Below are 11,538 nucleotides of genomic sequence, written 5' to 3'. Positions count from 1 at the left end.
GTCTCTCTCTCTCTCTCTCTCTCTCTCTCTCTCTCTCTCTCTCTCTCTCTCTCTCTCACATCTTGTTATCAAATTCAAAAGCATCATATACCACAAGAATCAAACATAACATTGTTGCTAATGTTTAGCAAAGAAAGATGTTTCATAATGTTAGAACTATTTGGAAGGGGTAAAAACAGGAAAAAGCATATATTCTTCCAAGTTTGCATAAAATCTCCAACCATGTGCATTCCTCCAAATTTGTATACACTACTTGAGAGGGGTAAATCATATATTCCTACAACTTCGAATAGAATAATGAGAAGGGTAAATCGTCTGCTCCTGCAACTTTGCATGGACTCCCGAACCATTTAAAAGGAGCTTCATATACTCCTGCAACAAAATTCAACTTTTTAAAATTTATTTTCCGGAAGCCTCTACTTCAATGGAAGTAGCATGGGCTATGTCGGTCCGGTGGGCATTGGGTGTTTTCTCGGAGATGAGGCTGACTCAACCAAATGGGCCTTTTCGGGTCTTATTGGAATCAAGGATTCTAATGAGGTGCAATATAGAGTTATCCTTCAAGCATCAGATTAACGGTTTAGAAGATATGGATACTCTCATTGTGGATGGTGATTCCTTCAATGTAGTAAGATGGTCGGATAGGAGACACCTTCACCCTAGGAGATTCTTTGAGATGATAGATGAGATCTTGGACTGTGTGGAGGTCTTCTGGCTCGACATCAACATGTTCGGAGGTCGACTAATGGAGAGGCGGCTAGCCATAGATAGTGCCCGACGCTAGAGATCATAACACAGACTAACAAATTCGATGGAGCGTCCTAGATCTGAATGGAGAGCACCATTGTACAAAAATGCCCTTCTTATTTTCACTCATTTATGTCTAATTAAAAGGGGTATTCATTAAAGTAATTAAAAAAGGGGAGTGATAAATCGACTCCCATATATCTTAAATCGACCCCCCATGTGTCTATCTCTCTCCTCTTTCTCTCTCTAACCAGAGGAGAGAGAAAGACACATAGGGAGTCGATTTAAGATATTTGGGAGTCGATTTATCACTGCCCTAAAAAAAACCCTACTAAAAAAGACAAGCCGCATTTGAAAACTCTCTCACTCCCTCCCTCCCTCCTAACCGTAAGCCCTTAACTATGTACAGTGTAAGTAGGGACCTTAAGGCTCGATTGATGGAAACACATGCACTCTTTTCCTCTCAGATTAGGGACCCTCTCTTTAATATGGAACTTTAGCTATAAACGTATGTGTGTTCCTATCAAACTTAAACACATACATTTATAGGATTTTGGATCACACGTATGTGTCCTTCCACACTACAAACACCTTAGTGTTTCACAAGTTTAAAACACTTGGGATTTATCACTAAGACTCCTTCATGACTAACACTACTGTGAATAGGAAAAACTAACGTTTTTCACTTATGTGGGACTCAACAATGTGGGCCACACTAAAAAAACGCCAACATAACAACCATGCATTTTATACCAAAAGTCCTTTAACAATCAATTGTGTCCATTAGCTTTCACCACGGTCAGTGCTACAACTCCTTTGACAGGCAGATGTGATTGGTCTAACGTGGTCATGGCTAGTGCCACAGCCCCACTGCCAGGTAATGATATCATAGGTACCACGGGTAATCCCACAAGTGCGCATTTGACTGATCTACGTGACCACGTGCCAGTGCCACAACCCTACAGAAAGGTAGGGTATCCTGTTTAGTTCTAGTGCCATAGCTCCATCGGCAGATAGAAAAAACCAATGCATGGCTAGTTTAATCAACACACTCGGGTTCGGTCGACTGATCACTACATTTGTTCGACCGAATCAACAATTCTGATTTTCTCCGAAATGCGAGTTTTTCCTCTGTTTCATGCAGTTTTTCTCCAAAGTCTTGAGTTTTCAACATATAATTGACAAAAAATAATTCCAGATCAACATCCTTAGTTTCCAATACCCTTTTTCCTCAATTTGAGATCGGCCTTCGTCAGAATCTTGGCAATACTAAGATATCCACGTGCCCAAAATTCATCGAAAGTACCAAAGAGTTAAGGCCAACTATTTCACACATTGATGATCATCCCTAATCATTGTTCTTTAATAAGTTTGCATGATTCTTTACCTAAGCCAATGATCAATATATCGCTTACCTCGAAGATCATTTTCTCCATGCTAAGAATCTCCTTCGGGAGACTCTCCTTCCTCTTCTAGGGTTCCTTCTTCAGTTCTCTCTAGGGTTTTCTCCGAAGAAAAGTTATGAGCTATAGGAGTTAATGATCTTTTATAGCTACTAACTAGATTAAGGTGAATTTCCATATTTATCCACTTTTAAATCCCACAATTTCAATCATACCCATTAGGGTTAATGGACGAAATGTCCCTAAGGTTAGAGCGTTTCTATTTGACCTTCGGATTGTCCCCAAATTTTACAATGGTAACTCATGCCAGGGTAGAGTGTATCAAATCGACCCCAACTTTCATTCTTGTCCATTTTCTAGCACGTTCTAGTTTTTCCGACGCTTTCCATTTTTTCCGGTGTCGCTTCTTCTTTTTCCTTCTTTTCTCCTTCTCTTCTTCTTCTTTCTCTTCTTTTTCTTCTTCCTCCTCTTTCGAGTTGCAACGATGGTCGTCGGCGGTGGTAGAGATGAAAAAATGGAAAAAAATTAGAGAAGATGATGACATTTGTCTACCCTTCATATGCATTTGAGGGCAAAAAAGTCTTTTGGACCGCATGCCGCATTAAGTTAGGGAACTGAAATTCAACCACCATCCATTGACAATTTAATAAATTTGACGCTATAGTCATAGTGATCCTCCTATTCAACTACTTCAACCATTTCCGAACACCTCATATCATTCTCAGGGCATACAATGGTTCAATCATCTATGGACGATTCCTCCCACGTCCTGATCTTAGGCCCTGACTCACCCTCCATGGACGAACCTTGCGGAGGAACCCTTAGGTTTTCGGGGCATTGGATTCTCACCAATGTTTGCATTACTCAACCTGACATTTTCGCTTCTGCTTCGTACAACTCTATTGCACCGCAATTGGCGCATTGGTCTTTGCAGGCTTAATGCTTTTTGCTAGTTGGTTCCATTATCACAAAGTTGCTTCAAAATTGGCTTGGTTCCAAGATGTAGAATCTATGTTGAATCACCACTTAGCGGGGTTACTAGGACTTAGGTCTCTTTCTTGGGCGGGACACCAAGTACATGTATCTTTACCGATTAACCAATTTCTAGACGCTGTAGTGGATCCTACTATGTTGAGCATCGCTCCCCTATTGCCTTTACCCCGCATCGTTGGTTGGTACTCCGCCCAAACATCTGCATGTTATTGAGTGAAAAGGGTGTTCTTCAGCAGTGGTATATCATCTTTAAGGAATTCTCCACTTAATTAAGGATGGTTTCAGATATAGAGGATCAAAGCAATGGAAAAGCAAGGGAACGAGGTGACTGGAGGGAGGGTTTGGTATGGTAGTGAGACCCACAGTGAGACATGACTAATAGGCTAAAGCGGGGCCAAAAAATGGCATCAATGTGTTGTTATGTTATGCCAAGCCAATATGGATTGCCACGGGAAACTAGGGACATTTCCAATACCGACACTCCCCTCCCACCCCCTCCCCAATTCTGGTTCAGGAAACTAATCTGAATTATAGATCTACGACACAATCAAACTCGAACGAACAAAATGTTGAATTGAATCGTACCAGCCTCTACCGGGGGTTATTACTCATTTTTGTACTTGCTGTTTTATTTTCCAATTATTTCTTCAATTGAGAGAAAGAAAGAGAATAGTAGGAATTCTCTAATCCCATTCGGAAGGATATCATCCTCATAATTATCCATGACTATTAATGATAAATTTTCACTTTTGGGGAAAATGATAAATTTTCCATCCTTTCTTCCCCGGTCCACCCCCTTGTGGTGTAAAAAGAGAATCATAAATACACTAGAGGGGCTGGACTGGGGACGAAAAGGGCGAAATTATCAGTTCTCTTTTGGCAAAGAAATTATATAGAATAGAATTTATGAGGGATTTGCTAAGGACTATTGTAGAAGACATTTCGCAGGTCGGTTGTTCCATGAGAAAACAGCCGCACAGGCTCAGTTTTCAACAGATTTTGTCTTATTCACTTTTCAACGTAAATAGTTTGTGCTCCAAAAATCAACTCAATCATCCTAACCCTCCGGTCTAATACGACGACACCATATATGAATCTCCACTAATCGTAGAGTTAGGATCATCTTAGGGAAATGTTTTTTTTTTTTTTGGGCAAGGCCTATTAACATTGGGTCGCAACGAATGAATGGTTTGGATCTTCGAACAAAGTAAGCCAAAGTGATTTTTTTTTTTCAAACAAAATAGATGTTCATGGTGTCTACCTCCTTCAAAGATCTAGAGCATCCATTGTTACACGTTTTTATGTGGTTTAACCCCTTATAGTCAAGTATATGTAAAAATAGATGTGTTTGGAAAAAGAGTGGAAAAAGAGAGAGTATGCGGCAATGCTAATATTTATCTCCATATTCATTTTAGAACAATGAGTGCACATGATGTGACTATAAAAATTGAGAAAGTAAGCTTGAAAAATAAACAAAGAACCTCTAATCATAAAGCATACGGTCCCCAACTTCTTATAATCTCAACCAAAGATGACAATATGCAGTCCCCACTTCTACTCTCATTTAAAGAAGCTGGCATGCATTCACCACCTACTTCAAAATGGTCCATCAACCAGTCGTTACCATCTTGAGATTAGGCACCACCTCTGAAACGGATTCATGCTACTACCTACTTGTGGCCTTGTAGATATCGTACCCTCTACTTGATACATTGCCTGAATAGACCATCTCCTCAACATATAATGGTCGGGTACCTTCTTCAATTGTTTCGTATCCATAATACGAAGGATATGTTTGCATAAGATCCCCTCCCTTTCAAACTTAGCACAATCGCATTTGACAGTCACACCATCGGAATCATCATAAAATACCCTAAACCATCTACTCTTCACATCATTTCTGGGACCTACCAAATATTTTTCCACGGCCCCATCCTTGCTCAAGTGGTCGTATCAACAACCAGTACACTCGAAGAAATGTCAGCATGGACATGTATTTAGCAAGAACCGGTAAATTAAAATAAAATTAAAAGTGTGTACCTCTAAATGAGAAATTTCCAAATTTTATATTTGATACCTTGACCCATCAACAGATGCTTCATTCCTTGATTTTTGGAGGCAGTCTACGAAAGGATTTTTTGCATTGAAATTATTTACATGCTCCGACGGAAAATCTGCTTGGAGGAGGGAGAGACCAGCGACCAGTGATTTTGGGTTTTCGCCCCATTTCCTTAACTTTTGAATGGACGCATAGGATGAAACACATCCGACGGCTGGTAAGTAGTGCGTTGGAAACGCTACCTACGCCAGTGTCTAGGAAAAGTCTCTCTCTCTCTCTCTCTCTCTCTCTCTCTCTATATATATATATATATATATATATATATATGAGGAATGTGTTCGTGCGCTTGAGCTCTCACATCAAATGGTGCGCTTGAGTGCACCAATCACATGAGTCCCACAATTTCTGTGAGGATCCAAAGCATTCATTTGCAAGGCCCTATTATAGATAGGGTGTGTACCAAAAATCAGCTCCATTGAATCATCCTAACCCCTCCAAAAGTGTAGGGCAAAAATAGGCAAATTTGTGGTCTGTCCATTTTGACCTCCACAAATGGATGGGTTAGGATGATCTTGTGGAGCTGATTTTTTGTACACACCCTATCTATGTAAGGGCCTTTCAAATGAATGCTTTGGATCATCCTAACAATGTGGGCCACATGGGTTTGAGAGCTCAAGCGCACCATTTGATTGGAACGCTCAAACTCACAATCCTTTTCCTCATATATATATATATATATATATATATATATATATATATATGAGGAAACTGTTGGTGCGCTTAAGCTCACCAAGCTTATGGTGTGCATAAGCGCCCAATCACATGGGGCCCCACTTTGTTAGGATGATCCAAAGCATTCATTTGAAAGGCCCTTACATAGATGGGGGGTGTACCAAAAATCAGCTCCATAGAATCATCCTAACCCATCCATTTGTGGAGGTCAAAATGGACAAACCTTGTTTGTCCACAAATCTGCCCATTTTTGTCCTCCACAAATGGAGGGTTAGGATGATCCTATGGAGCTGATTTTTGGTACACCCCCTATCTACTATAGGGCTTTGCAAATGAATGGTTTGGATCACCACAGAAAATGTGGGACCCATGTGATTGGGCGCTTAACCTCACTATAAGCTTCTCCTCTCTCTCTCTCTCTCTCTCTCTCTCTCTCTATATATATATATATATATATATATATATATATATATATATATATAGAGAGAGAGAGAGAGAGAGAAAACGGTTCCTACACACATGTGTAGATAAGTTATCTACACACTAGCTTAAAATACAGTGGGGGCCACATTATTTGGGTGATCCAAACCATTCATTTTTAAGGTCCTCATATAGATAGGGTGTCCACAAAAAATCAGATCCGTAGGATCATCCTAACCATTCGAACTGTGGAGGCAAAAAATGGACTAATTTGTGAAGGTTTAAAGACATCCATTTTACCTCAACAAATCGTAGGGTTGGGATGATCCTATGGATCTGATTTTTTGTAGACACCCTATCTATGTGAGGGCCTTTAAAATGGATGGCTTGGATCACCCAAACAATGTGGGCCCCCACTGTATTTTAAGCTAGTGTGTAGAGAACTCTCTACACATATGTGTAGGAACCGTTTTCTCATATATATATATATATATATATATATATATATATATTCTCGAAATTTCGGATGAAATTAACGAAATTCCGAAATTTCGGCAAATTTCGATTTCGGTGGCAAGAGATGAAAAAACAAAAAAAATATAAAGAAGAACTTGGAGGGGCAAAATGGTCTTTTAGACTGTATGACACCCTTCATGAGTGGAAAGTGTTGAAACTGTCAACCATCCCTAAATTCAAACTTCCTTTTAAAACATAAAAACCTTCATAAGAAAAATCCAAAAAAAAAAAAAAAACGATATAAATAAGAACACATGTGCATATATGTACCCAATACACTCGAAGAAATGTCAGCATGGACATGTATTTAGGAAGAACCGGTAAATTAAAAAAAAATTAAAAGTGCGTACCTCTAAATGAGAAATTCCCAAATTTTAGATTTTGATACTTTGACACATCAACAGATGCTTCATTCCTTGATTTTTAGAGGTAGTCTACGAAAGGATTTTTTGCATTGAAATTATTTAAATGCATCTTTTGATTATTCATTTAATTTTTCTCCACACCTCCTGCAACTTATGGGTTTTCTTATATATCTAAGGTCGACAATCGCATTTGACAGTCACACCATCGTAGAAGAAGGTTTCGTGTAAATTCGTAGAGGTGTATATTTTTCTAATTTGCAACATCTTTAAAAAACCCAATAAAATATACAGATATAGTACAATGCGAAAATTAAAGGGATTAAGAATGAATAAAATAAATGGGATTTTGCAAAAGACGTCCACTATTTTTTTGCAAAAGAGTAATGGTAGGGAGACCGAGAGTACGAATGAAAATATAGCTTCTCACCACAACGTCACGAGTGATGTAAGGCAGCCCTTAGGTTTAGGTAAATAAAGAAAAATAATAATTTTTTTTTGTGAGCATGGCACATGCTAATTGTTGGGCTATCCCATCAGTTCTTCATATTATTATTCTTTGGGAAAAATATCTTATAGTTTGATAATTTGCAAATAGAGTTACCACCTTTGTGTGAAATTTGCAAATCAGGTCATGTCATCAATTTATGATCTGATCATACTCATAAAAAAGAAAAAAAAATCAATTTCTGATCAAAATGGCCGTGATAGATTTTCGGAAGTGATATATCTGCCCCTTTTGATCACCAGGAACACCCACTGTCAGTGTTTGTGGCAATCAAGGGGCATTGAATTCTTCTGACATAAGTACAACAGCCCCTCTTTAGTCATTGATACATTGACAGGGGGTGTTCCTGGTAATCAAAAGGGGTGGTATATCATTTCCCTAGATTTTTTTACTTGTAAAAGACCAAAATGTCCTTATTTGTGAAAAGATGAAAATTACCCTGTAAAAAGACCAAGATACCCGTGAAGCTCAGTGATATGTTTTAATAGCATGGGTCCCACCGACCCAATTCAAACACGTGCACCTGGTGGGGCCCACTATTTTGCCTCATTCTTTGATGGCGTAGGTCCCACGATCTTCACCCGAGCCCTAGTATATGGTGGGGCTCACAATTTTACACGTCATGTTTTGCTTTGATGGGGTGGGCCCATTTTTTTACACCCAAGCATAAGAATTCTAGTATACATAGATATGATATTACCACACCCTTGATGCAAAACTTATCTTTGATTGTCATGTGTATTTTGGTCTTTTTACAAGGTAACCTCTGTCTTTTCACATAAAAGGACATTTTGGTCTTCTTCAATGAGTAAAAAAAAAAAACACTACATTGGGTATTTTGGTCACAAATTGATGGCATGACCTGATTTGTAAAATTCACCCAAACGTGATGGCTCTATTTGCAAAATCTCAAGTTACCTCTCTCTCTCTCTCTCTCTCTCTCTCTCTCTGTACTTAGTATTGAGTCCATTGACTATGGATTAAGGGAAATGATATCAACACAACCATCTTTTGATATATATGCGCTCACCTATCAAAGAGCTTTCAAAAGGTCATTATGTTCCCGAAAGTTTTTTACAAACCAATTAAAAAAGAAATACATGCTAGAGCGAGCCCATAACAAGAAGTAGGTGCGCTGATATTATTTCCCTGATTAAGATCATATCATTTTAAAAAAAAGATATCATTTCCCTAGACTAATTACAGAAGATTAAAAAAAGTGTAGAACGCTGGTGAATACCTATTCCTCTATTGGTGCAATCCAAGATTTAATTATATGCCTAAATCTGTTCGTTTATCAACATGCACCAGCATGAGTGAGTGAATGTTGCGTAAAGGAAACAAGTCAAGAACAGTCGAGTTTTTAACACCCACCCACACCCCCACCCCCCCACCCCCTTCTCTCTCTCACTCACTCACATAAGGAACCACGTTCTTGTGCCAGAACATCCAACTTGCTCTTATAAATACATTGCTCACATTCGAGGGACAGAACATACCTCTCTTCACTCTGGGCTTTCATATTTGCAAATTCTTTTCTTTGAAATGGCTTTCCAAATGGAATTGGGGTGTATTTTACAATCTCTGGAGCACAAAAGCATCTTAGTCACTGGTTCTACTGGCTTTCTAGCAAAGAGTATTAGCTCCCGCCCCCGCCCCCGCCCTTTTTTATCTCCTTTTTCCTCTAGCTCTTTTGTATTGTCTGGTAAATTTGTTTTTAATGATAGTTTTTCTTTCAAATGAATGTAGTTTTTGTGGAGAAACTACTTAGAGTTCAACCTCATATGAAGAGGCTTTTTCTTCTCATAAGGGCTACAAATGATGAAACTGCTAGGCAGCGCCTGCAAAATGATGTATACCACTACACTTCTTTCTTTGTAATCACTCAAGCCTCTTTAAGGAGGAGGTATCATATCTGTGAAACAACCAGTCACTCCAAAAGCTTAAGCTTTTGAAGACTGTTATTTAAGTTTAACACTCCCCTCACGTGTGGCCCCTCTTTCTATGGTTGGCCTACACATGGCACATGTGGCCCCGCTTTTGGGTTTGGCCATTGCATCTAGATTTTTGGTATCTGGGATGTTTGAACTCAGGACCTTTGGCTCTGATACCATGTGAAAACTACCAGTAACTCCAAAAGCTTAAGCTGATGGTATTAGGGAATGAAATCAAATCGAGATCAAATATTCTGAGATTAGAAGATTTGATTTTATTAGGCTATATTGGTTGGTTGGGTTAGATTAGGCAAGTGAATTTATCTAATCTTTTATAATTTAACTGACTTACCCATTAAAAAACTTAAAACTTAGTTTTGTCTTTCTAAAACATCGAACCAAGATGTTATGTATCATATCTTAACTTTGTTTTATTGTCAGGTTATGGAGAAGGAGGTATTTAGGATCTTGAGAGAGAAACATGGTAAGGATTTTTGTTCATTTATATGGGACAAGGTCACTCCTGTTGCAGGGGATATCGCTTGTGAGAACTTGGGAATAGAGGAGAAAAGTATGAAGGAAGAGATGTGGAGAGAAATCAATGTCATTGTAAATGTAGCAGCTACTACAAACTTTGATGAGAGGTGATGTTGTAATGCAAATACTGTCATGTAGTATACGAAAATGAAACAGGTTTTTAAAAACTCAGACTTGGACGAGAACTCAATTTAAGTTAAAAAGGAATTGACATAAGCAAGTCCATAATTGGCGAGGTCAATATTTTATCGATTCGGGCAAGTTAAAGGAGTTTTGACTTTGTGATGACAAAACTCAGGCTTGAATGAGAACTTGGCCAAGACAAAACCGAGTTGAGTTGTGCGAGTCCATATTTGACTCAGTGCAGTTTTTAAACAGTGAACGAAACCTTTTTTTATTTTTCTTTTGAAATCTCAAATTATTAATTTTTTTAATAATTGTCTATAGATATGATGTATCTTTGATTACTAATACCATGGGAGCTAAGCATGTTTTGGAGTTTGCAAAGAAATGTGTGAAACTAGAGATACTTCTCCATGTGTCAACTGGTGAGTCTATACAGTGAGTTACCAAAGGATAGATGATTATCATTATTTTTATCTCGGCTATGAACTTATTCTTGAAGTTTGATTTTCTACTGCTCCTCTTCTCCTACTCATCTTCGTCTTCTCTATCTTTTCTTCTTCCTCCTCCTGTTTTCTCCTCCATTTATTATTTGATCTATGTGTTTGTAATTAAGAATAGATTTCTTCTTATTGTTTGATAATTTAGCCCTCTAATGAATCAAATTTCATCTTGTGTTTTAGCATATGTTTCTGGGGAAAAGACTGGACTCATTTTAGAGAAACCATTTCACATGGGTGAAACACTAAATGGAATCATGCGTTTAGACATTGAAGCAGAGATGAAATTGGCAAATGAAAGATTGAGGGAACTTCGTGTTAATGGAGCTACTAGAAAAGCAGAGACTATTGCCATGAAAGAACTCGGAAACCAAAGGTTTGAAACACTCAACTTGGTTTGAAACACTCAACTTGGATCAACCGTAGATTCCAAATTTTGAGATCAATGTTTTTAAAATCAGATTAGCCCAGAAATAGGCATGGTAACCAAAATACTAAGTTGAGTGTAGGTGTGTCACGCCCCCAAACCGTGCGCACGGTTGACAACACGACAGCGTCGTACACCTGCAAAGTAAATATTAAAATCATTAACAACTATCTAATTTCTGAATAATATTAAAGATCCAAAATAATCAATGATTTATCACTCTCTCTCTCTCTCTCTCTCTCTCTCTCTCTCTCCCTCTCCCCATAACATCAATAAA

At 38.4% G+C, this 11,538-nt stretch overlaps 1 protein-coding gene across 5 annotated transcripts in view; it reads left to right on the top strand.

The window, feature by feature from the left end:
• The first annotated feature begins 9,453 nt into the window (after window positions 1–9,453).
• Window positions 9,454–11,538, top strand: part of LOC143863267 (alcohol-forming fatty acyl-CoA reductase-like) — a 30,508-nt gene continuing 28,423 nt past the window's right edge. For 3 of the 5 annotated variants that reach the window (XM_077373942.1, XM_077373943.1, XM_077373944.1), the window contains exons 1-4: window positions 9,510–9,593; window positions 10,116–10,318; window positions 10,659–10,759; window positions 11,018–11,210. In XM_077373942.1, coding sequence (XP_077230057.1) covers window positions 9,525–9,593; window positions 10,116–10,318; window positions 10,659–10,759; window positions 11,018–11,210 — 566 coding nt within the window. In that variant the 5' untranslated portion in view covers window positions 9,510–9,524. Of the gene's footprint in view, window positions 9,594–10,115; window positions 10,319–10,658; window positions 10,760–11,017; window positions 11,211–11,538 lie in introns of all 5 variants that reach the window. The other 2 variants (XM_077373945.1, XM_077373946.1) reach the window with 1 other exon arrangement.

The sequence above is a fragment of the Tasmannia lanceolata genome, unplaced genomic scaffold (genome assembly GCF_043159265.1).
Source record: "Tasmannia lanceolata isolate RefF3 unplaced genomic scaffold, GAP_Taslan_0.1 ptg000044l, whole genome shotgun sequence".
Lineage (NCBI taxonomy): Eukaryota > Viridiplantae > Streptophyta > Magnoliopsida > Canellales > Winteraceae > Tasmannia > Tasmannia lanceolata.
The sequence above is the reverse complement of the archived record's forward strand: the minus strand, read 5'-3'. Positions and strand labels throughout refer to the sequence as shown.